Genomic DNA, 24685 nt, shown 5'->3' on the forward strand with positions numbered 1-24685 from the left:
CACATATTAATTTAAAATAAATTATCTTGTGTGCACAATATAATTACTTATTCACACATATATTGTGCACACAAGACAGCAAGATCACCCTCCAGGACTTTAGGGGCTCTGTAATTTTGCACTCTGGTGGACAATAAAGTTGATTTCTATTTCATTCTAATCTATATGTATAATACTGACTCTCATTCACACAGCCACCATTGATAATTTGCGATTCATTATTTGTTACACATATGTTTGATTAGGCAAAATGTCTCTCAGGAGATGTTTGTACCACCCAATAAAAGGACAAAACCAAGGCACAGTGAGTTTTATTATCTTTATTCATAGAAAAATAAGCCACACACTTACTGTAGGTTTCTGACCATCTTAAAGGTATCTCTATGCATAGTCATGTAGTGGCCATCATTAAAAAAGTTCAACAGCCAAGAAGCAGACTGTAGTGTTAATGATAAGAAATTTAATTTCATCTTCCTTTACCTCCCATCCTGTATAATCCTTTATAATTTGTAATTGAAAATAATTGATTCTAGGTTTTCTGACAACTCACACACACACACACACACACACACACACACACACACACACACACACACACAACGCAGACACAATAAAGCAACACCCAAAAGCAATTTGTTTCAATTAAAACTCCTGAACATTCAAAATACTGTTTATAATCTGATTTGAATATTTTGTGAAAATCACAAAAGGGAGTGACTGAATAAATGATTCAAAAGGAGTATGTTTCAGAAACAGAGTTTTTCATTATGTATAAAAAACATTATTATAATCATTAATGTCAAACAAGAGAAAATGACAGACCACATGAAGAGTTTTATTTCAAATCACCCATCCAGTATTTGAAAAAGGTTGCCAAAATTTTGTTTGGCAAATACTTAAGACATTTCTAACCAATCAATACTATTATACTTTATAGTCCTGTGTTACAAACTTCTACCTGTCCTAAGTATGTTCAAATAAAAATAAAAATAGTTTATAATTGGCCTCTTAGTGGGCAGGCAAGCAGGAATGATTGCAGAATTTGTGTTTAGGAATGAAACTCTTCATCTGGACCCTTTTCTGTCATTTAAATCAAACACAGTGCTCTAAACATTCACATGCCACCTGCTGCACTTCCCCATGTACTTCCTTTATGTCTTCCATGCCAAGCACCACCCCTCTGGGCACACCTCTTCCATCTGCCACTCCTTCCACCTCTGAAGGGCTCAGTACTCTATTCCATACCCTGAACCCTGCTACCAGCCCAGCAAAACTCTCTGCAGGGTCAAACCCTCCACCAACAATGTCCTGCTCCTGCCCCAGCACCACTGATCCTCCTCCAGGAATCTCCCAGCCCTTCCTAAAGTTAGAGCCCGAGGAGGTAAGGCGCCGGTCATTGTAGTACCAGAAACGACCCTGAATGGAGGACCAGATGACGCAGAGGTGGTGCCAGTGAGTGTCAAGGAGTAACGACACAGGAAGACGGCGATAGACAGGGTCCCCAATGACAAAGTCAAGAGTTTGTGAGGAGGAGGCAAAGGAAGACGGTGATAAAGGAGAAGAGGGATTGGAATGATGGGAAGATGAGGAGGAATCAGTGAAGGATGCAGATAAGGCAGAGGAGTTGCGTCCATACAGAACTAACTGGTTGTCATTGTCATGTGTTGCATAGGAGAGCAGCGTGCCAACATGTGAGGTGTCTACACGAAGCCACAAACACACTGAAAGTTCAGGAAGGTCAGGGAGACTCAAGGCGAAGGTGACATAGTTCTCCACTGAGGCTGAAGGAAAGAACAGCATAGAGTCCACATTACAGACTGCAGAGAAAGGGAGAGAGAGAATATAATCAGGTTGATTACAAAAAAGTCAAAGACTAGGTGACTGGAGCTTCTCAAATATGGTCATTTAATGCTCTTCGTAGTCAAACATGATAATAAACTGCTTATCTGTGGGTTTTGGACCATGGATCGTACAAAATAAGACATAAATACATTAGCCTTGACATTTTTCAAATTGGATTAAGGTGAGAAGCTTAATCAATGAATTAAGAAATAATCAGAAGACTAAATGATCATGAAAATATTTCTTAGTTGCAGCAATAATTTAAAATAAAATAGATTAAACCTTCCTGCTTTTAGGTAAATCATTTAAACTGTACATAGAGTTATGAATGCCAAAGCTGTATTCAATGTCAGCATCAAACCAAACCAAACCACTGGAACTGCCTCATTAACCCCCTAAAAATTACATAAAATATTGGAATCTATTGTCAAACAAGACTGAGTTGTAAATTACATGCTGATTGTCATATGAAACTGCAAACTTTATGAACATTTTACAAGATACAAAAAGGTGTCCAGATGCTACACAGTATGAATTTAAAAAAGGAAATGCATTTTTCAGATGGTGGCAGAACTCAGCATTCTACTGCCAACCCTCACTGTACCTCTCGACACTTCTTTCTCTGTCTGTAAGTGTTGTCATGTAAGATGCGAGAGGTAACTTGTAAAAAGATGTGAAAAAGAGCTTTTCAGTTTGTTGTTCCATGCAATTTAACCCACAGATTTTCTGTACATATATGAACTATAAATCTGGGTTTCAACATTGTCTGTCCTGTGGAAAAACAATGCTACCAGTTGAAAAGTGTTTTCTCCTTGCCTGGAATTTTTATACAACATGAAGACTTTTTCCAACACTACTGTAGATATGTTTAAATGTTTCCACTGGCAACCAGATTCAACTTCAGACTCTATGTATGTTAGAAATATTGGTTGGGGTTGTAGACTTACTTTTTGCATCCTTCTTGGGAGCTGGCCGTGCTGGGATCTTTTGCCTCAAAGGAAGCTGGAGGAAGTTGCGAATAACTGAATACTTCACTTTTGTGTTGCTTTCTTCCTCTTCTGCTTCATCCCACCCATTCACCCTGGATTGATAAGACTCACTGAGGGGCTGAGGGAGGACATCTGAAGATTGGGACTGTGGAGTCCCTGGTCTGGTCCTGCTCTGTTTCTCTCTGGTGGGTCCAGGATGAGTTTGAGTTTCGGATAGGGACTGGGGCCAAGGAGGATGGTTTGGGTTGTGTAACTGGGGTTGGCTCTGGGATGCCTGCTGGACCTGGGCACGATGATAAGGCACAGCCCGTTGAGACTGGAACTGCTCCTGCAGGATCGGGTATGGCCGTGTCTGGGCCCCTGCCTGGATCTGTGACTGGGGATGGTAAGCATGAGGTTTAGGTTCTGGCAGGTAGTCAGTGGACTGGGGATAAGGGTTTGGATACTGGAAGTGTGCCTGTGGATAAGCTTCTGTCTGAGTTCTTTGCTTCTGGGCCTTTGAATGTTTAGGCTGGTTTGGCGTTGCCCGGTATTGATTCTGGAGAAGGGGATTTTTTGCTTGGGAATCACTATCAGTCTGGGAATAGCTGATACCTGCTGGCCTGGGTTGGGTATGTCCATCCAGAATCCTTCCAGGTCTCCCTCCTCTATGCGTTTGGTTTCTTCTACGTGGCTCAAAATATTCTTGAGGTGTGATGTTGGAGTTTATGGGTTTTCCCGACCTCCCTGACCCACGGATGTTACCCCCTCCATTCCCTTGAAGGACCCCGCCAACTTGCCCCTCCAGGTGGGTCACACGCAACTCCTGGTTTTTCAGTGATTCCTGCAACCCTTTAAGCCCAATTAGCAGCTCATCTCGCTGGACTTGAAGGGCAGCAAGCTTTTCCTCTTGGTTCTGGAGCTCCATGCTGAGGTTAAAGAACTCTTGACCAGTATCAGGCTTCTGTTTCTGGAAGTGGCGGCGGTTCTCCCTCAGGTTTCTCTCCATCAAAGCCAGACGACCCTCCATCCGCTTATTCTTCTTCTCGAGTTTTCTACTCCACTCTCTAGGGTGATAACCATCATTAGAAATGTTGGATAGTACATCTATTTTTGCATATTCTGGTAAAATGTGGTTATATGTAACTTGACAAAGTCCTAAATGATGCAATTCCTGTCATTTGAACTGAACTACAGTGAACTTCCTCTTTGCCTTCTCCCCTTTCTTCACCACTCTGCTCTCAGATATGTCTTCAATTGCTAAATACAACCAGTACACAGGGATTTGTCTGAGATATATCAGACATATTGCGACCTTTAGTGACCAATCTCTAACCTGAGACCTTCTATCTCCTGCGTTGTGCTCTGCTTGAGGTGTTCAAGGTCCTGTGACAAGTGGTGGTAATGGTCATTCAGAGCCTGAACACGGCTCTCCAGCCCACTTGAAGAGTTTCTGTTCTGATTCAGGTCCAGCGTGTTCAAACGGGCCTGGGTCAGCACCTGGAATTGTTGGAACTAACAGGAAAGAAATCCCAGTCAACAGTCATCATTGTTATAAGATTTTTTCCATGATTTCAACTATGTAGAGTACTTTTACAAACATGAGTAATACCACATGAGCAAAAAGTTGGTATTTTCACAAATTGATGAGTAAATTAAGTCCCATGCCTCATTCTATGTAGTTTAAAGGAGGTTAACAAGCTAGGTAGCATCTCTCTAAGGTTAATGCTTAGCAGGAAAGTTGCAACCTAGCCATAGATTTGGTTTACAGTGGAATACACTTCAATTTAGACTTCTGCAATATAAAAACATGTAGTGAGTCAGTCAGCATAGTCTTGCTGAGAAGGATTAGATCATCACAATTATAGACTGATATAATATTTTGCATCATTGAAAAGTTCAATATGACAATAGACTAATAATTAATGTTTTAAAAGTCCATTATTTTACTAAAAGTTATCTATTATTAATGTAGACACACACGCGTTTGATTCAAGCCTACCTGTTCGTTGAGTCGTCTCAGTTTCTGGGAGACAGAATTAACTCCCTGCACCTTTACAGGCTGTGTTTGCATCAGAAGCATGTGGACCAGGATCGTGGGCCACTGGCCAGGCCTGAGGCTACCCATGGTTGAGTTGAGCTCGGACAGATGCAGCTGGGAGTCTGGATCCCAGTTTGGAAGTGTGGAAGCAACCAAAAGATGAGAGAAAATGATCGCTAAACAGGGCTGGTCTGGATACACGCAGTATGCAGACGCAGTAAAGACACACACACAGTACACAAAAGCACTCCCACGAGCTGGGACAGAAACACTTTCCACTTTCCACAACATCACTGGGGAGAACGCAGATGGATTTAACAGGTACTCAGCTCTCTATCGCTCTCCTGCATAAGAAAAGAAAGCAAACTCCTCAAAACAATCTACCAGCTAATCTCCAGTGTTTACTGATAAATAGGATAATGGAGGCACATCAATACACAATGTCTCACTCATGTTTAAGTGCTGAGAATTGGACAGTCACCTTTTTCATGATTTCTATTTTGTCTTTGCAGCTTTTCTTTTTTGCAGCATTATTTTTTGCAGGTTGTTTTTTGGTTGCACGAAAGGGAACTTTTGATGTCAATATTTTTTGATGATAGACTATCATTTGACAAAAAATAGCAGGCACTATGATCTAAATTAAAAACACACATTTTCATTAATTTATATTGTATTTATAAGGCTGTATATGTGTATGTTGTTGTACGTGTGTGTTGCTGTGATGAAGCAGTAAATCTCATGATGCGTGGGCAGAGGGAGAAGCAGCCTGTACTTTTTTTCTTCCCTCTAACTAGCAGGGGATCTGGCTGTTCTCTTCCTCTTCTGCTTTTTGTTTTGAATGACCTAATTTAGGAATCATGCTTTCATCCCTCTCTTCTGCTTACTGGTCACTGTGGCTTTATTTACACTGCAGTTTAAAGACTCACTACTGACTATAACAATCTCATTAGTTGGCTATGTCATTTTAAAGCTTAGCTACATCTGAATCCATCATCAGCTGAAATTTTCAGTCAGTGTCCTATGACAGTTTTCATCCCACAAATTCATACCATAAATTTCAATTATGGAAGTTCAGTGTAGATTTTTAGATTCTAGTTTCACTTTCATTGTGACTAATATGTAGTTAAGTTTCCGTTAGTTTCACACAGTCAGCCTGGAAAACCCTGGTCTTCACACAGTCCACAGGAATATCAAGTTCACCACTGCAACAGGGTAGATCTGTGACTGCTTTAAACAAGAGTAGTCCTTATGCATGCAACCATCTTTTTTCTTATATTCATTGTGACCCTGTAAAGAAGGATCACCTGGAAGCTTTTTTTCACTTTAGTGCAAACAGATAACAGATAAATCAGACACCTTTTACAAAGGCTGATTTGTCATTGAACAACTATGACGTCTACTGCTGCGGACATGGGTGAAGAGACTCCTCTGCTGAAGAGAAGACCAACATCGTCTGAGTCCCAGGTTAGAAACATTTATCTTATTTTAGAGCAACATCGACAGCTCATCAATGTAGTGTGTGAGTGTTGGGTTTTACATGAACAACAAAGAATGACTTGTTCTCTGCGTGTTTATGGATTCTCGCTCACTAATCCTGCTGAACCTGTTTCATTTTTGTTCATTACAACATTGAAAATGACTGCTAGAATAGTAGATATAATGCAAAATGAGGTTTTAGAAGTAAGGTTAGAAAATGCTAAGTTTAGTCTGGGAACAATATAGCCTACCAGACGCATATTGTAAACTTTTATGAATATGTTCCTGTTTAATTCATTTCTGAGTTTTTTAATATTTAGGTTAACACTTCCCTTTAATTTGAATAGTATAATAGATTAGCACATAATTGTCTTTTTTTTTCTATGAAGATCTGCGTTTAAACTTATCCACATCCCTCCATCCCAGATCAATAACTCTAAACTGTACCTGGCCGTCTTTGCGGCCGTCCTCGGGAACTTCAGCTTCGGTTACTCTCTAGTCTACCCGTCTCCTGTCCTGCCAAAGCTCAATAGTCGTGATGCCGACCCTCGGCTCAAGATGGACACGGAGCAGGCAGCTTGGTTCGGCTCAATCTACACGCTGGGTGCAGCAGCCGGTGGGTTGGGGGCCATGCTGCTGAACGACTTAATTGGACGGAAGCTGAGCATCATGGTGTCAGCATTGCCCTCGACTATTGGGTGCGTCTGATGAAATATTATTTTATATATGATAGTGATATATATAGCACAATATAATCACGTGGTCTGAAAAATATTGTTTTGTCTGAGGTTTTAAAAGTAAATTCTGGCAGATGTTTTACTTTCACATCCTTGTTTATGGAAGCAAAAATGCAAACTACATTTTAGTTTCCTATTTTTTGTATAATCTTGACGACTGCTTAGGTCCAAAATAAAAGTTCATAGCCTAGTAGGCCTGTATGACTGGACCTTATATAGTCAGTGTGTGTGTTACAGGGGTCTATGGTGTGAAAGTTTTGACAACATTTTAGGTGCAAATTCATGTGGCATATTACCATCTGATTACCGCTGTTAGTGAAATCAAGCACACCTGTAGAGTAGCCTCTCCACACTAAACTGACATAACAACCTACATTGTGTGAATCTGCATGTACAGTTTTGATGTTTTTTTAATTCATCTCTGTGTGTTTTTCAGCTACATGCTAATGGGAGGGGCCGTGAACGTGTGGATGCTCCATGTGGGCCGTTTCCTTACAGGTGTTGCCGGGGGGATGACCGCAGCATCCATTCCTGTAGGTTACCATGGTTACACATGCTTTTCTTTTTTCCGTTCCCCCTTTTTTGTCCCAAATTCCATCAGCATTAATAAAACCCCTCTTCTTTGCAAGACATGAACCTAACCCCTTTATCACTGAGCTTGTGATGACATCAATTATGTAAACGGTTGTGGCTGTATGTGTGTTACATGTGTCACAGGTTTACATATCCGAAATCTCCCACAAAGGAGTGAGAGGAGCTCTGGGATCCTGTCCACAGATCACTGCTGTGTTTGGAGCCCTGGCACTCTACAGTCTAGGTAGGAACAATCCAATACTGCTGTATTAATACTAATTTACAATATATTTTTTAGACATTTAGCTGAAACTTGTACCTAGAGCAGCTTTAATTCTAGGGGGTTCAGTGGATACAATGGTACACAGTGCATTCTATTACGATCCAAACTGATGCAGAATTATCTGAATCATAATTTCAACATCATATGTGATACATAGGTCTGGTGGTACCGTGGCGGTGGCTGGCAGTGGCAGGGGAGGTGCCGGCATTGCTGATGGTTGTGCTGCTGGTTTTCATGCCCTGCTCTCCCAGGAGGCTCCTCTCTCTGGGCAGAGAGCAGCAGGCTGAAAAGGCCCTCCGTTGGCTGAGGGGGAAGCATTACGACACACACATCGAGCTCAGTGCCATACAGGTAAGAGGTAGCAAACACTATAATGTGTGTAAATAGCTTAAGCGGACATTTAATTAACCAGTGCAAACACACTGATATCAGTTTTTTAAGGTTAAGATGGAGGAGGTTTCAAGGTTCCAACGTCATCTTGTAAAACCACATAGATTTCAGTGAATTGAGTGAAATTTTAAGTGAACAAAGTAGTAGTACTCACACAAGTTATTGTGTTTTGTGTGTGTGTGTGTGTGTGTCTGTGTCTGTGTGTGTGTGTGTGTGTGTGTGTCGTAATGCAGCACAGCATTAGTACACAGGGTAAAGTCACGTTGTCCCAGCTGGCCACACCTGTCTACTACCGGCCAATCCTGATCTCAGTGGTGATGCGTTTCCTGCAGCAAATGACAGGGATCACTCCCATTCTGGTTTACCTGGAGCCTATCTTTTCCCAGAGCAAAGTCTCACTGGCGCCCAGGTAGGAGATCTATCTCTATATTATCTGCTACTTTCTAATGCTGTAAATGTATGATCTTTCCATTCATTAGGTCACAAGGACTGTGCAAATCATAAATCTGTTAACTTCAATCGCACAATGCCACAAAGACTGAGCTATCCTTGTTATGTATCTGCCAGGTATGATGCTGCCATTGTAGGTGCAGTCCGCCTCTTTTCTGTTGCTGTGGCAGCGTGTTTGATGGACAGGGCAGGACGCAGAGCTCTGCTATTCACGTCAAGCCTGCTGATGTTCTTGTCAAGTCTGACTTTGACCATGATCTCCCACACCACGCCTTGCCCTCCTAGCCCTGCCCCTCCAAACATCACTGTAAGTTTGGACTACAGCCCCCAGAACTACACTGAAAACATCTTGTATGTCAGCCACCAAACATCAGCGGCGAATCTCATCCCTCTCATCAGCACCGTGGTCTTTATATTTGGTGAGTGTCAAAACCAACTCATCCATGCTTTATGTTGTTTTTAGTCATGCTAGCGGCACGGCTGTGGGGATGACTATGTCAGTCTATCAGTTTGGTTCAGATCAATACATGCATGGCTCATATGTTTGCATAGACCTTCATGTTCTCCAAAGGATGAATTGTGCTGACTGACGTGATCCACTGACTCTTTCTCCAGCAGCACCATTAGGTTAAGATCTTTGCTTCAGGGTGAAACATCTTGGAAATATGGTATAGATTGTCAAGGCCTCTAGAGGAATTAACTTTTGGGATCACTTGACCTTTCTTCTTGCATCACTAGCAAGTTAAAGGTTTTCAAATTTTGTTCAGACAGTTATGAGTCCCAGACAGTGTTTCCTAATGACATTGGTATTCCCAGATTTTTCATCTAGCACCACCATGTGGTTAATGGTAAAAGACATTTCTTGACAACTGGATTGTCATGAAGTGTGCTACAGATATTCATGGTCAGTATGAATGCTATAACTTTGGTGATCCTATAGCATTTCCTCCAGTGCCACAATCAGGTATCCAATATTTTGGTTTATGTCCCGAAACTAATGACATTCTCTTCAGCCTCAGCTGTACTTATTTAGCACTAATTAGCAAATCTTAGCACGTTAACAGGCTTAAATAAGATGGTTAAGTATAGTCTTGTTTTAGTTCATTTTAATTCACACTGCTCAAGTATAATCGACATAGCACTTGTAAACAAACATCACATGGGTACAAGAGACAATTAGCTATGTGTTGTCAGACATGTCTCCCTGTATTGAACTAAGCATGTGATGTTTGCAGTTAATTATTATCTGTCTTGTTCCAACAAGTTATGAACACACAGAAAATAACTGAATGTGAGCATCACTCCAAGCTGCCATTTGTCCTCAGGTCATTTGGTTGTACTTTGCTCCACAAGCACAATTAACTGTTGGCTGTCACACATCATTATGTATCTTCTCACACTCGGTTAAACTGGTTTAGATTATCAGAGTGTCCCAATTTATTGACTGGTTGGGAAAACCTTTCAAAGGCACAGTACTGTTAGGCTATGCCACTTAAATTCAAAGGAGTACGAGTAAAGGAGTAGACAAATTATTAGGGTTAAGCAATTAGCAGTATGTCTTACTGCTTAATTATTTATGACTGTTCAACCTCTAAAAACATTTCTTGGTGTGACCGTGCCCTAACAAAGACATGACAGTTGATGCATTTATTTTACTTTGACGTCACGTTGTTGATTGTTTCCCAGGATACGCCATGGGATGGGGCCCAATCACATGGTTGCTAATGTCAGAGGTGTTGCCGCTGGTTGCCAGGGGCGTGGCTTCAGGCCTGTGTGTGACTGTCAGCTGGTTGACAGCCTTCATGCTCACACACGCCTTCACACACCTGGTGGATAGCTATGGCCTGTACGTGCCATACCTGGGTTTCACAGTGGTGTGTGTGCTCTGTCTGCTGTTCACGGCAGTGTGCATCCCAGAGACCCGTGGCCGCTCGCTGGAGGAAATAGAAAACTATTTCAGGACAGGACGCACGTTCACCATCAAGCGGAGACCTACTGTACAGTCGAGCTGAAGCTTGAAGACCATAAATGTAACAACCATTTTTATATTTCCTATTTTTGTTTCCAGGACGGGATGGACTGTGAAACCTTTCACAATCATTATGTTCTACAATAATCACTGTCAGCAATTAATAAGACTATGCTGTCATGGTCATGTACTCTCATATAGCCAAGAAAAATGTCACTGTTCATCATCAGGTTTTATGTTTAACTAATTTATCATGTTCACATAAAAAATAATGACATTTCAATATGAGCAAATGAACATTTTCCTCCCATTCCAACAATGGAAGCAAAGCCGTACTATATTCTGTAGTGAGTGGCAATGGTACAATAATACACTCTGACATTAATGGATGCAGTAGGAAAAAATTAATCCACTGTGCAATGTGCTGCTTTCTTGCATATTTTTGCTTATCTAAATCACACAATGTATAGTGACCTACCTATTGAAATTCATTCAGTAGGTAGAATACAGTATGTACTGTTGCTATGTATAGTCGGTGACCCAAAACTGACTTTCCTGTTTAGCTCTTTTGATATACCAAAAACAAACTTTAGCATTAAATACTTTATGAAAATGTATTTTAATTTTCAGTTTTCTGACAGTGTGGCAGCAGCCTAGTCTGCTTAGGTGTCCATCATATTGTTTAAAATGTGTAACTTCATAAGAGATTGACAAGGCTCAGAAATAGGGGCCACTTGTTTGCTTTGTATTTACATGCTCCATGGTATATCACACACTTACATTTAATTGACTATAATTTGAATGTTTATATTTCACAAGCTGCTGTTTTGTATTGTAAGCAATCACAGACAGTCTTAGTGCCAGGCACGATGCTCTGCACACAAAATGATTTGTTCTGTGCAGAAGCCACAATTTATTTTCTTATGAGCATTGATAGAGAAACAACCAAGAGACTGTCTAGATGAACTTCATATTATCAGAACAGCACTATTAACACTGTTTCACTGACATGAGAGAACCCCAGAGTTGCAGTCCTTGAGTCCTTTTTGTTCAAAATGCCCAAAGATTTGCTGTTTTCAACTTCTCAAGTGGGATTTTAATGAATTGTTTTCTCTTATGTGATAGTAAACTGAATATATTTGGATTTTGGACCATTGATCGGACAAAACGAGACATCTGAAGTTATCACATTTGACTATAATGTTCATTCACTATTTTCTGGCATTTAGAGACCAAACAAAGTTGCAGCCATTCCTGTATGCACTACTGATTTTGTTGCAGGTTTTGTTATATAATCAGTTATGAAGGGTCAAAAACAGAAAATGATCAATAAAAGAATCAACAGGTGAATGATTGACATAAACCTATCCTTAAAAGTTTGTTAATCCTCTCAACAAACAGGTTGCTGGTTCAGCATCCACTCTGTCGTTTAAAAAAAAGGATCGGAAGTGATGTTGCCAGCATGCTGTGATAGCTCAGCAGGCCAGATCACATGCTGCAAAGTGTGATCTCCTTGTCGTAGGTTTGAGTCTGACTCACAGCCAATGATATATCAGTGCCTCCCTATCCTCACAGTTCTGTAGTGACTGCATTGAGCTCATCTGTTCATCTGTATGTCACTAAATCGTAGCAGATAACAATGGATGGACTATTGCATTAAATTGTATACAATTATGCATACACAAGTATACATTACACCAATTATATGTAGTAAATTATACAAGTTTTCTTTAATGTGGTTCCTAAAGAAATAGTTTAGTATAGTACACTGTGATCCTACAGGTATGTGGATATTAACATTACACTATCAAGTGTTCCTGTTATTTTGTCCTGCCTGTGGTGGATATCACTTTAAAGAGTCTGAAGGTGTGTATCACACAAAGTACAGATACTTATGTGTGTACAATACAGTATTATGTGAAGCTGTGTTGTCTGTACAGTCTTTGACATTTTATAAAAGAAGGGAAAACACACCACAGGTTTCGGGTTGTGTGTGTGTGTGTGTGTGTGTGTGTGTGTGTGTGTGTGTGTGTGTGTGTGTGTGTGTGTGTGTGTGTGTGCATTTCCACATGTGTGTGCGTGATCTTTTTGGACACACCTCACTAAAGCTGTATATCATTGATGACAGGTGAAAGAAAAGCTTTAATACAGCCTGAGTGCATGAATGTTTAGTTTGCCATGTAAAACCCTCTTGTACAGAACATACAATTCTTTTACAATTCAATTATCTTACCTTTACAATGCTTCATGACTGCACGATATGATCATTAAAGTGGATATGACCGTCCCTTTCTGAGACATTGTTTGATTTGATAGTGTCTTTCTCTCAATGGATTACTGGTTTAGTCACACATGCATAAACTGTAAACAGAGATAACACAGGAAAAAAACAAAACCATATTCCGTAATCTTAGTATGGAAGTGCTGTCAAAAGCTAGCCTGGGTAAACCCATGCTCTCATTTGAGCGAGATTCTATTTCACTCAGAAAGTTAGCATGGCCACCAAGACAAAATTTTCACCTGAGATAGGAAACCAATCACAGAACGGGGAGGCGGGCTCAAGGCAATGATGACCATAGAGCGACTCTGTTTACATCCAGCATGGCGGTGTGTGTCTGTGTTTCAGCTGCCTCTTAAATAACAAGGTACACCACAAGGCTCAATTTTAGGCCCACTTCAGTATGTGTTATGCATGTACTGTATTGTTATGCAGATGATACCCAACTATACCTTTTAAGTACATTACTGTAGACTAGATATTTGTTCAATGTGGGATGTCTGCAGTTAAACTGAAGGTCTTGACATGAGCCATCTCAATTTTATGTTAGCACTAACAACTACAGTAACATCAAGGCAGTATAAATATACTACAAAACAAGCTTAATGTCTCATCCCTGACACGACCTCTGTGGCTGTTCAACATATTGAACCCAGAGACTTTCTTTCATTCAGTATGAGATGTCTTAAGATGTCTGCGGTTGAACTGAAGTTTAAGCAACACTGAGGCAAATCTTCCTGTATAAAGGAATATGGCCAAAATCAGGTTGATTCTGTTTCTCATTGGCACAGAGCGAAACAGGAGAAATAATCATTTCTAAACTGTTTGCTTACTCATGTTAAGATGGACCAAAGTAAAATAGATTTTACTGGTAATTCATTAGGCTCCTTGGGGCTGTGCTCCAAGTTATATACAATGTTAAAAACCCCTTTAAATCACAGATAAGCTTTAAGTGCTTGGATATCTTTTCTCAAGCCTAATTTAGCTTGAGGCTAAAACCAAAAGACTAAGAGCTAAAAGGGACAGATAAACTGCTGTCAGTATCAGATCATCTTTTGTAAATATCCTCATTAAAAGGGCTATTCCAGCACAAAAAGTCCATTATAAGTATTATTTCTAACATTTCATTTAACTTAGTTGTTGGTATTTTTACCTGTTGCACTGGTTTCAGAGGTTTTCATATATGGAAGAAACTCAAAATTATTGCTACTATTGATTGGTTCTAATCTTATGGGTGCAACCAGAAATGTGTTTTAGTGTTTTCTCCTCACGTTATTAGAATAATTGGGTATGGAAAATGGATGAATTATCCTTACCAGCATGTTCATTAGTGTCAGCATTAACATCCTGTCCAAGCTATTAAAGAAAAAAGGGATTTCTGCCTTGTAATCAATTAAAAATGTCTCAGTTAATACAACTATACACTTACACAAGCGCACACATGCACACAAACACACACACACACACACACACACACACAAACACACACACACACACACACACTCACACGTCAGCCTTTCTAGAGGAATGTAAAAAACTCTGAGGATTGGTTTATCCTCTGGAATGTTGTTCATCAAGCCCATCGAAACACTCACTCACCCATACGCACATACACACACACACACACACACACACACACACACACAGACACATTAACACCACCTCACCCAGTTGACATCATGTGAAAAAGGCAACACCCCACATTCATATATACCTTTAGCTCCCTAGATCCTCTACCTGAGTTATTTTGTGGGATGAGTGAAGAATGAAAAAGAATATTTAAGAATTTAATATTTTAGTGGGTTATTTTAAATGTTGAGGTAATCTGAGATGGACCTGAAATCTCTTGCAACCAACATACACTGAAAGGGATTCCCATTTTATAGCGAACAGGGTTAAAAAGGCTTTTTCTAAATAACAGAATTGCTGTCTCACAGAGGGAACCCTCTGGAATACTATATGCATGCAGATGGGTGACAAATGAAAGGAAATTACTTGACCCCTATAGTGAGGGAATCCTGTGGCTCTGTTACGCTGTGTGGGGCATTTTATTGGTATGGTGTAGGTCTAATTGTCCACTTGTCTATCCTGATGAGAGTGGTCTCCCATCGAAATTCCAAATGAGGGAATATCTTTTGGAAGAAAGGTTCATCCATCCAGTAGAGTTCAGAGACTGTAGATCAATGCCAAGGAGCACTGAAACTGTTACTGTTTAAACTGGTGGCACATGGTGGCAACCTTACTAAGACACTTAGTAGGTTTTTCTTTAAATTGTCACCCATCTGTATATATATACTGCATCGGAGCACTTTATTAAACTTACACACATTCACAATACACTTTTTATGAATACGCCATTACTTTTTTTGTATTTCAGCCTGACTGATCATAGAGAAAAAAACTTGTCTGGATTGATAGAAATGTCCATGGTTTAAAACCCTATACATGCTAGAAATCTGAGTCATGTCCAGCCTCCCTCAACATCTACCTGTAAGGTGTGCTTTGAAAAGTACTTACCAATGCTCAGTGATCCAGTGATCAACAGTAGAAAAATGTGGTTGAACTGGCCTGCTGCCAGCTGACAGAATAGTGACAACTTTTGAGCTTAAATTCAATTATGTTACCATAACAAAACAAAAAAAACACCCAGGCAGGTAGTTCAAGCTAAATAAAATAAAATGTTCACAAAGGCAAAATGCAGCCCAAAGATACATAGTGTGACATTTTGGGAAATATGCTCATTTTCTTCCTGGTGAAGAGTTAGATGAGAGGATTGAGACTGTTATCAATGTTCTCATCTAATTATCCACAAGAAAGCAAATTAAAAGTCACACAATTCTTTACTTATAAAAATATACATAACAGCTCAAAATCATTTGGAAGAATGTAGTGTAAGTGTTTGCCTCTGTTCTGAATCCTGAAAATGAGGAATTCTTGAAACCTTTGCCCTTGATGACCATGCTGCTAAGCCTAGTCTGGTCTGCTCACACAGTATACTTAAGATGATTTCTCGCTAATTTTTACAGCCTGTAAAAATTGGATTTAATTGTATCTTTACACCTTGTTCATTTGTTAATTAGCCATTTAAAGGCACTAAAGTCTCCCAAAATGTATTCTATACGAAAATATGGGTGAGGTAGTTCAACCTGCTATCAGGAGCCTTTAGATCACCATGAAGAATTTAATTGGTCTCAAGATGGGAACAACTTTAAATTTTTGACAATTTTGGGGAAATGGTCCATTTTTTATGAATGCAAAAATGTGGAAACATGTGTCACATAGATTTTGTAAAAGGCCTTCCGGTTACATTCCAGAACTTGAAACTATGACCACCTCGAGTATGCATTAAGTCAGACTGTCTGCTTAAAGAAGGGAAACAGGTTATTCTCATTTCCGAGAGTGATACACATACGCACACACTCCGTGAATGATCTATGAGAAACAAAGAACAAAGTAAAAAAGACCAGTTCTGCCTTTGAAAGTTACGCCTAACCACTAAGTGACTCATGCAGTGCTGCTGTAAATGAGGGCAGGGCAGTGGGAGTGTCCTGAGAGGTTTTTAGAGATACAGGTGAGACAGGTGTAGCTGTCAGTTACCACTGGATTCTACATCACAAGCAGCTCACACACACATCTCTGCATACTGACGACAACACCCCACCAAGGTAAGACTTTCAGAAATGACTATGTGATGTAGAGAAAGAGGACTTTATTTCATACTGAAGGAATGAGGGATCAGGTTTTATATTTCTTGAGTTTGTAATATGACAAACTATTACATTACATTTGATGAGTGGATAAAAGCAATCTTAAATGCATCTTAAATGCTCAGGCAGGAAAGTACTGCTTATTATGATAAAGTAAACATGAAAAAAGAGGAAGATAATCTTAATGTCCAGTGTTTTATCTCTTATTATATCATCATGAAGGCATTCATTTTGATCTAAATTGTGTATTGTGGTTGTACTGCTGGAATATGGCGACAGAAACAACAGGTTTTATAGGCTCTGGTTGAGCAGGGAGAGGATTTCTTTTGTTGTTTATTGCTAGTCGCATTTGTTGTTTGCCTTTTTTTCTGTTGATTTGTTTAAATTTTTGTTTGGCATTTTCAAGTTTTGAACAACATGTTAAGGCCAGGATGTATCTCACAGTACATGCAGCTGTGAAATTTCCCTCTCTTGTTCTGTAAACTAAAGTCTAGCATTTCTAGGTGTTTCTAGTCAACCTATCATTTAACCTGTGGGGATGTTAGGCTCCCAGAACATGTATGTCTTTAGTTTAGTTTAGCTGAAATTAGATAAGGAGAAAGGAGATCACACGTGCCAACAGTATGTCAAAGATAATAATAAATGACAAGATTTATTTTCATTGTGCTACTTCATGTCTTTGCATTTGCAGACTATAACATTTAGTCTTTCACAGAGTATTTTTAGAGAGAGAGAGGATCTCCCATTCACAAAAGACATTTTGAATATTAATGAACTCAATCTAATGTGTCTCTATTCTGTACATGCGTGGGTGTCTCTAGAGTTCTTCAGGTTCTTAGTTGAATATTCATTTATTTGTGACATTGGGACTTGGTTTCAGTCACAAATGGTAGTAATTGTAAGGGTTGTAGTATTAGTAGTGTTGCAGTATCAATTGTGCCAGCTGTAGCAGTACTATAATAGTTGCAGTAGAAATAGTAACCATAGTAACAATGAGAAACAGATTAAACATGTAGTAGTGCTCATGTATATCAAACCAATGACATGTGCATGTAACTTTCTAAAAAATGCCACAGAGTTTCAATAATGTCTCATAGAAAATTCTACAATAACAATTAATATTAATAATGTAAAACAGGGCTGCTGTGCTCCAAATAATGATAGTGAAAAGAAAATACAAAATGTGACTGAATTTGGTACTTAACTGACTTCTGCTCACTAAATGGTAGGCTGACTATAGGCTCTAATTTTATAACCATATATAAAAATGGTTTTGGTTCTTATGTCCTCAGCTGACTTTGTATTGTACCATAGTTATTCATATAAAATTGGCAACTATACCACTACCACAAGAACAACACAAATAATGAGGGCAAAACTGGGCCATGGTTTGTGTATCAATCAATCAATCAATCAATCTTTATTTGTATAGCGCCAAATCACAACAAAGTAATCTCAAGGCACTTTACACATAGAGCAGGTTCTAAATACCATACCATACCCTTCAGGTTTTAATTTTAAAGAGACCCAATATTCCCACATGAGCAAGCACTTGGCGACAGTGGCAAGAAAAAACTCCCTTTTAACAGGAAGAAACCTCAGGCAGAAGCAGACTCAGAGTGGGCGGCCATCTACCTCGACCGGTTGGGGTGGAGAGGAGAGAGAGGAAGAATAGGAGAGAGAAGCACATTGAAAATACAGGCCCAGATTACCTGTTATTGTTATATAACATGGTGTTTAAAATGTATTAATTCCATGGAAAATACATGTTTGGATTAAATACAGTTGGATCAGAGACAGAGAGAGAGAGTCAGCTTCGACCAGCACAGATGTCACATACACTACGATCACATCTTTTATTCAGATGTGTCTCAGGGTGTTAATTTGTATATATAACAATTGGGCTTGCTTGGCATCAGAGAGAGCAGTTACACAGAGCAGAGGTCAACAGATTATTTTGTAGGTGATCTGTTATCTTAACCACAGTCAGAAATGAACCTGCTGATGAACCATTCCACCATAAAATACCCTGAAAGTCTGATTGGCTGGTGCTAGTTTTATATATTTAACTCATCCACTTGCATTTTGGATGTTTCTTTGTGAACTGAAAAAAGATAAATGGGAGGTTTTGCTCCTTCGTCTGTCTCAACCATTCCTAAATCAACTCCCAGGCACCTGCATCTGACTTCAGCAGTAAATTCAGACTGTCAGTAATAAAGCTTCAGAGAAAGCAAACAGCAGTCATGTGCCTCAGTCCTCTCTCACAGTAGATGTATTGTTTGAGCAGCTGCCACTAACTTTCCCCTATTGTCACTTTAAAGCATCTCTTTAGTGTGGAAGATGAATTTTTCAGCAGTCACACCCAGTCGCGGCCTCCACTAGCATCTGTCTATTGTTTTTCACTTTTCATGTAATCTTTTACATTAGAAACAAGGCTGCAACTGAACTCTGAAATTTAGAAGAAAAAAAATCAAGCAACAAATCCCAATCAGATCAAATCTTCTTTTTTTAGGAGGTCTTTAATGCAGCATGACTGCACTGCAGCAAATTGCAGTACTTCGCTAAGCTGTTTTTTTTTTGCCTAACCTGAACACAACACGCCCCAAATTGCACAAGTAATGTCATACCAGCAGCTCACAACACAGTGCATCAAAACCAAGAAGTGAATGAGCAACCAGTTATCCAAGATCAGCAGTCCTACCCTGACAGACACACTGGTTGCTGCCTTGAATCAGGTTGGAAGGAATAAACTGTACAGTGTTTAAGTTGTGAAGCAACATAGAGATCGATACTGAAAACATTTTGGAAATACATTGAAAATCCCATTTGGAGATTATTCAAAATCAGGTTTCTCATTTTTGACTCCCACACATTGACTGTATACAGCTGTCACTTTTCCTTTTTTTTAAAAACAAAAAATGTCACTCACACAACATGACGTTAGTTTTGTTCCCTCCAGAGATAAACCCACTCAACATATTTTAGATAAATTTGTGGGAGGCAGCAGTTTAGCACTTTCATCCTCAGCGGGTCAAGCGGCACACCCTCAGGTCTGTGACAGAGAAAACATGCAGCCCTGTCACATTCCTACACCAACATATGGGTGTATACAGGCTGTGTGTGTGTGTGTGTGTGTGTGTGTGTGTGTGTGTGTGTGTGTGTGTGTGTGTGTGTGTGTGTGTGTGTGTGTGTGTGTATGACACAATGGCAAAGCAGTCTGTCATCTTCAGCAAGTCCAAGCTGATGACAGATGACAGTGCATATAATGAATGGCTGGAGGAAAGTCTGCCATGCTTGTGTGTGTGTGTGTGTGTGTGTGTGTGTGTGTGTGTGTGTGTGTGCGCGCGTTCGTGCGTGTGTGTGTGTGTGTGACAGAAAGTGAGAAACTGAGATGCATTTACATAGAGGATGTTAACATGATAGTCAAGCTTGTCCATGTATTTCACAGGAAATGTGTGCGTGTGTTATTGTATTGATGGAAGCTTAGTCATACCAGTGAGTGTGTCCTTCTGTTTGTTTTATGACAAAAAAAACACAAAAAGAGGAGACAAAAGGAGAGGTGGGAACAGTAGGAGATAGTCATGTATTTTTACAGTATGTGAACTGGTCACATGAAGGTTATTATAAGTTACTGATACAAAGTCAAATGTACAAAGTAACTATATCCAACAGATGTAAACTGAATAAGTCCAAAAATAAACATATTTCCCTCCAAAATATAACAAAATGAAGTAAAATGCCAGCATCTTTAAACCATACTGCAGTCATGGCTTTGTAATTCTGGAGCTCTAAATATTGTAATTAAAATGTTTTTCCATATGTAACATTTTAAATTCAAAATGTGTCTGACTGAAAAGTTTGTTCCTTATTCTACTGTGATAATATTGTAATAGTATAATGAGACAGTGTTTGATAATTTGTAGGTCAGATTAGTGTCACATGGCAGGTATCCTAATTATATTTTAATAAGGCTACATCCTGCACTGTGTGTTCATCTTTGTCCTTAGCTGCAGAGTTATGGCAGTAATTACTGTAGATCTTCTGGAATGACAGGATTGCCTCATTGTGAAGAAACACTTTAACATCACAGACATTCAAACCCATTAAACTCATTACATGTTACTCCCTTTCATTTCTTCCCTTGACTGATTGTCCTCTGGTTTTTGTGTATTTTGTGACATTAGTTGGACATTCATCCTTAGCTTAGTCAGTGGCACTTAAGAGGCATTTTTTCATACTACTGGTGTGGTTTAGGCATACAAATGACATATATTAACACATAAGTAGCATCTATTAATGTTATATATGACAGTGTAAGAGGGAAGTAGCCACAGTGAATGACTACACTGACAATAAGGATTTATGCACAGTTTATTAATGCAGCTTTATATTTTAAATATATGTTCCACACGTAGGACTATCAAGATGTTTTTCACCTTTTTGTGAGTTAGCTTGGTTCAAGGTGTGGCAGCTTCCTCATATAGAATTTTATTGTAGAGATATTTAGATGCTATGTTAATCTGTTCTTATTCTTACCCTTGTTAAACTGACTTATGTTTCGATTTATCTTTGGAGTAATTAGTGTTGAAGCTCTAATCCTTACGATCCTTACGAGCTTTCATTGTTAGTAGCCCAAAACAATGAAATGTGTAATTTTTTCAATTCTATACATTGATATCAGTCTCAGTGTTTAATCTAATGGTACAATGTCAGAGCTGTATTAAATTACTGCTGATCAAGTTTAAAATACAGATTTATAAATAAAAATTACAGGTTAGGTTAGGTTGGGATGATCATTATGAAAGAAATATATGAATAAAACAAATAGAACAACAAAGTCTTGAAAGATTTTTTGTGTGAACAGAAAAAGAGACTACAAAAACATTTCGTTGAACGACCGCACCTGAAATATGAAAACCAACACACCCCAATCACATTCACACCTAGGTATTTCCCCTCCCAGGACCAATGACAAGACACATTCACACAGCAGTGCATACTCTTGACTGACAACCATGTCATCACTTTGGGCTAGACATGTGTCAACAAGGGCTGACTGACATTTTTATCAGAGCTTCTGGATAAATGGCTGCATCAATCTGGCCATACCTCCATCTAGTGGCAGAAAGCAACATTACATGTGTCTCATAACAACTTTACAGTCACAGTATGAAGTATCTAACTATTAGCATGTTTTGTATTTAATGCTAGTGAAGAATAAATCATTCACATCAATCTCTCTCTCTCTCTCTCTCTCTCTCTCTCTCTCTCTGCAGCACAATGAGTACAGATGGACACAAAGAACCTCCTCCCTACCTCATACCTGGTGAGCCTAAACACACACACGCTCACATATATGATCATCATCATCACCAGCACCATCATAACAAAGTCTGTCTTGCCTTTCTCTCTCTTCTCCTCCCCTCCTATATTTATCTCTTTCTTCTCCACTTATTTTGTCCCAGTAGAAGAACAGGGGGCTGGAGTGAAAGTTTACCATGTCCACACTCCCTTCACCCCTCCCTCTGAACAAGAGTCTTCCATGACTCAGGTCTCCCCAGGTAAAGACACACTTCCTAGACACACCATTGTAAGATTGTGCCAACAAACCCAAGATACTCATGTTGGGTTTAAACAAAGTTTGAATGTTTATTCTTGACATTGCTTCCCCTGTCTTAAATCCTTCCATCAGTGTACACCAGCGGAGGAGGAGCCATGGGTTCAGGTCTCGAATCTGGAGATGGAAAAAGGAAGTTTGTGAGCTATGACACGGCACTGGGGCATTCTCCCGGTATGACAACCTGCACCTCCTGCCAGCAGCAGGTCATGACCAACGTTACATACAAAGCTGGGACCTATGCCTGGCTTATGTGCTTACTCTTCATCTGCTGCGGGTGAGTGTATGGTTCGAGGGCTGCTGTTGTAGCTTAGCAATTTGTGCTAAAATGTGTCCAGGTTGATCTAACCAGGATCTCTAAATACAGACACTTTGAGGCTGTGTTGACATGGGTGGATTAATTGAGCCCCTGCTGACCTCTCCATACATACAGTACATCTTTGTCATCACCCAGAGACCTAGAGACCAGCCAAGGTTCAAGACAAGAACATAGTCTACTTAGTTTACTTACTTTAAAATTAAAAGTTCTTGTAATTACATCTAATCCTAATCCCACCTCTGCACGTGAATGTGAAACCCATTAACAAAAATACTTTTGAGAATGGGGGTACTATACTTATGCACCATATGCTGCACTTTAGTTTGGCAGATTTTGCTATTAATAAAATGATCAAATGACACTTATGTGTATATGTAATCCAACCTTGTGTCCTGAATTCAACTCATGTCATTTTTGAAGGTTGGTTTGGGATGCATGAGTCCACACATACAGTATAATGTAATGAGTCCCTGATAGTTCTTCAATTGTTGTCTAAACACTTAAAATATTCATAACAGTATATTTTAGTGATGGTGTGTAGCAAGTTGACTCAGTTTGAACCAATCTTGATAGCAGCTTGGTATACGCAATCTTAAAAGTGACATAATTTGACCTAACAGCTTTAAATTTAAACAGAAAGTAATTTAACTATAACTTGGATGGTACTTCTTTCATTTTTATTTTCTTTTGTGGAGTTTTCCTTATTGACACCAAGGATCTAAAACGATAGAAGGTGTCATTTAGTTTCAAAGATGTCATTTTGACTGTATAAATGCAATTGTGTTTTATTTAATAAAACCAAAAACAAATGATCAAGCACAAAAATTATAATGGTTAACTATGACACTAACTGCATGTGTGTGTGTGTGTGTGTGTGTGTGTGTGTGTGTGCTACAGGTTAGTCCTGTGCTGCTGCCTGATTCCATTCTTCCTGAAAAACTTCAAGGATACGTACCACACATGTCCCCGCTGCAACAGAGTCCTGCACGTTGAGAAGAGGCAATGCTGTAAATGACAGACATGAAGGCAGAGCTGTACCCATAGAAATTAGACATAACATCCGGTTACCTTTGACTACAGTTGACCTGTCTTATGAAATTGTTGAGGAGAGGTTGCAGTTTAAAGGTAACTTATTTCTATGGATGAGCCATTGCACAAGCCGACGCAAAATCAAACATGCTTGACATCCACGTTACATCATATTATTAATAGACCGGGATTGATTGTGTTGTCAGAATTTAAAGCATTAATTCACAGTTCTTTAGGTCTTACTTAGAATAAAAGATGCCACTAAAATGTGTAAACATATATATCTAGACTCTAACCAATATTAACCTTTGTTGTGTTTCAGAATCATTTAATTATTTTGGCATTATAGGAATTTCAATGTCTGTCTCAAAACCTGATTATTTACATGGTGCCACTTACTGACTGTTTCAGTAACAGCTCTTTAGACCATGATATGAGCACACGGTTATTACATGGATTTATTTTGATATTAACCAAAGAGTGTATCATTTTGCCATGGTTTCCTGTGCTAGGATCACGTACACCTTTCTTAATAATTATTTACTACAGATTATTAAATTAAGATAATGATTTTATTCTTTATTTATTTTGTTAATCAATAGTGCAATTTCTAAGTGCCTTTCCCGCTGGCTTTTATAATGTCAGCGTTGACAAAAGAAATGAGTGAGTACCCAATAGGAATAAAATTGTTCAATTTTATAAATTATATAGATAGATATATAGACATTTAGATATACAGATATGTTTTTTTTCATTCATACTGTCTGCAGTTACTTCATTCATTCATTTTAATTGTATATATGTTCATATGCTCAGTTACTAACCATTCATCCCTATGCCTTGTTACTTCAATAAATATCTTGATGTATCATCATGTCCTTGTATGTGTATACTCTTTTACAACAAAAATTGAGGTCCCTATATTCAGAGTTGATGACTTACAGATGTAAGAGTAATTTATTTAATTAAATATTGCCCTTCAGTTAAAGAATGGTTCCCCTTATAA

The 24685-nt window shown here is 39.1% G+C and overlaps 3 protein-coding genes across 4 annotated transcripts; 2 read left to right on the top strand and 1 right to left on the bottom strand.

The window, feature by feature from the left end:
- Positions 1-1039: 1039 nt before the first annotated feature.
- LOC128379218 (pentraxin-4) lies at positions 1040-4938 on the bottom strand. The gene is made up of 5 exons (XM_053338862.1): positions 4813-4938; positions 4147-4325; positions 2790-3877; positions 1607-1817; positions 1040-1519 (listed from the first exon to the last, which is right to left on the bottom strand). The coding sequence occupies exons 1-5, from the start codon at positions 4936-4938 to the stop codon at positions 1093-1095; spliced, it is 2031 nt and encodes a 676-aa protein (XP_053194837.1). The 3' UTR covers positions 1040-1092.
- A 1320-nt stretch (positions 4939-6258) lies between these two features.
- Positions 6259-11092, top strand: slc2a6 (solute carrier family 2 member 6). 2 transcript variants are annotated; one of them, XM_053339030.1, is made up of 8 exons: positions 6259-6315; positions 6754-7025; positions 7501-7597; positions 7782-7881; positions 8078-8271; positions 8544-8719; positions 8878-9179; positions 10447-11092. In XM_053339030.1, the coding sequence occupies exons 1-8, from the start codon at positions 6262-6264 to the stop codon at positions 10770-10772; spliced, it is 1521 nt and encodes a 506-aa protein (XP_053195005.1). In that variant the 5' UTR covers positions 6259-6261; the 3' UTR covers positions 10773-11092. The 2 variants fall into 2 exon arrangements, with proteins under 2 accessions (XP_053195005.1, XP_053195003.1); XM_053339028.1 differs by having other exon boundaries at positions 6262-6292; positions 6746-7025.
- Positions 11093-21994: 10902 nt separating this feature from the next.
- Positions 21995-23665, top strand: LOC128379416 (lipopolysaccharide-induced tumor necrosis factor-alpha factor homolog). The gene is made up of 4 exons (XM_053339034.1): positions 21995-22040; positions 22180-22275; positions 22407-22608; positions 23548-23665. Exons 1-4 carry the CDS (start codon positions 21995-21997, stop codon positions 23663-23665), a joined length of 462 nt encoding a protein of 153 aa, XP_053195009.1.
- The last annotated feature ends 1020 nt before the right edge of the window (positions 23666-24685 follow it).

This window comes from Scomber japonicus, chromosome 18, assembly GCF_027409825.1.
Source record: "Scomber japonicus isolate fScoJap1 chromosome 18, fScoJap1.pri, whole genome shotgun sequence".
Taxonomy (NCBI): Eukaryota; Metazoa; Chordata; class Actinopteri; order Scombriformes; family Scombridae; genus Scomber; species Scomber japonicus.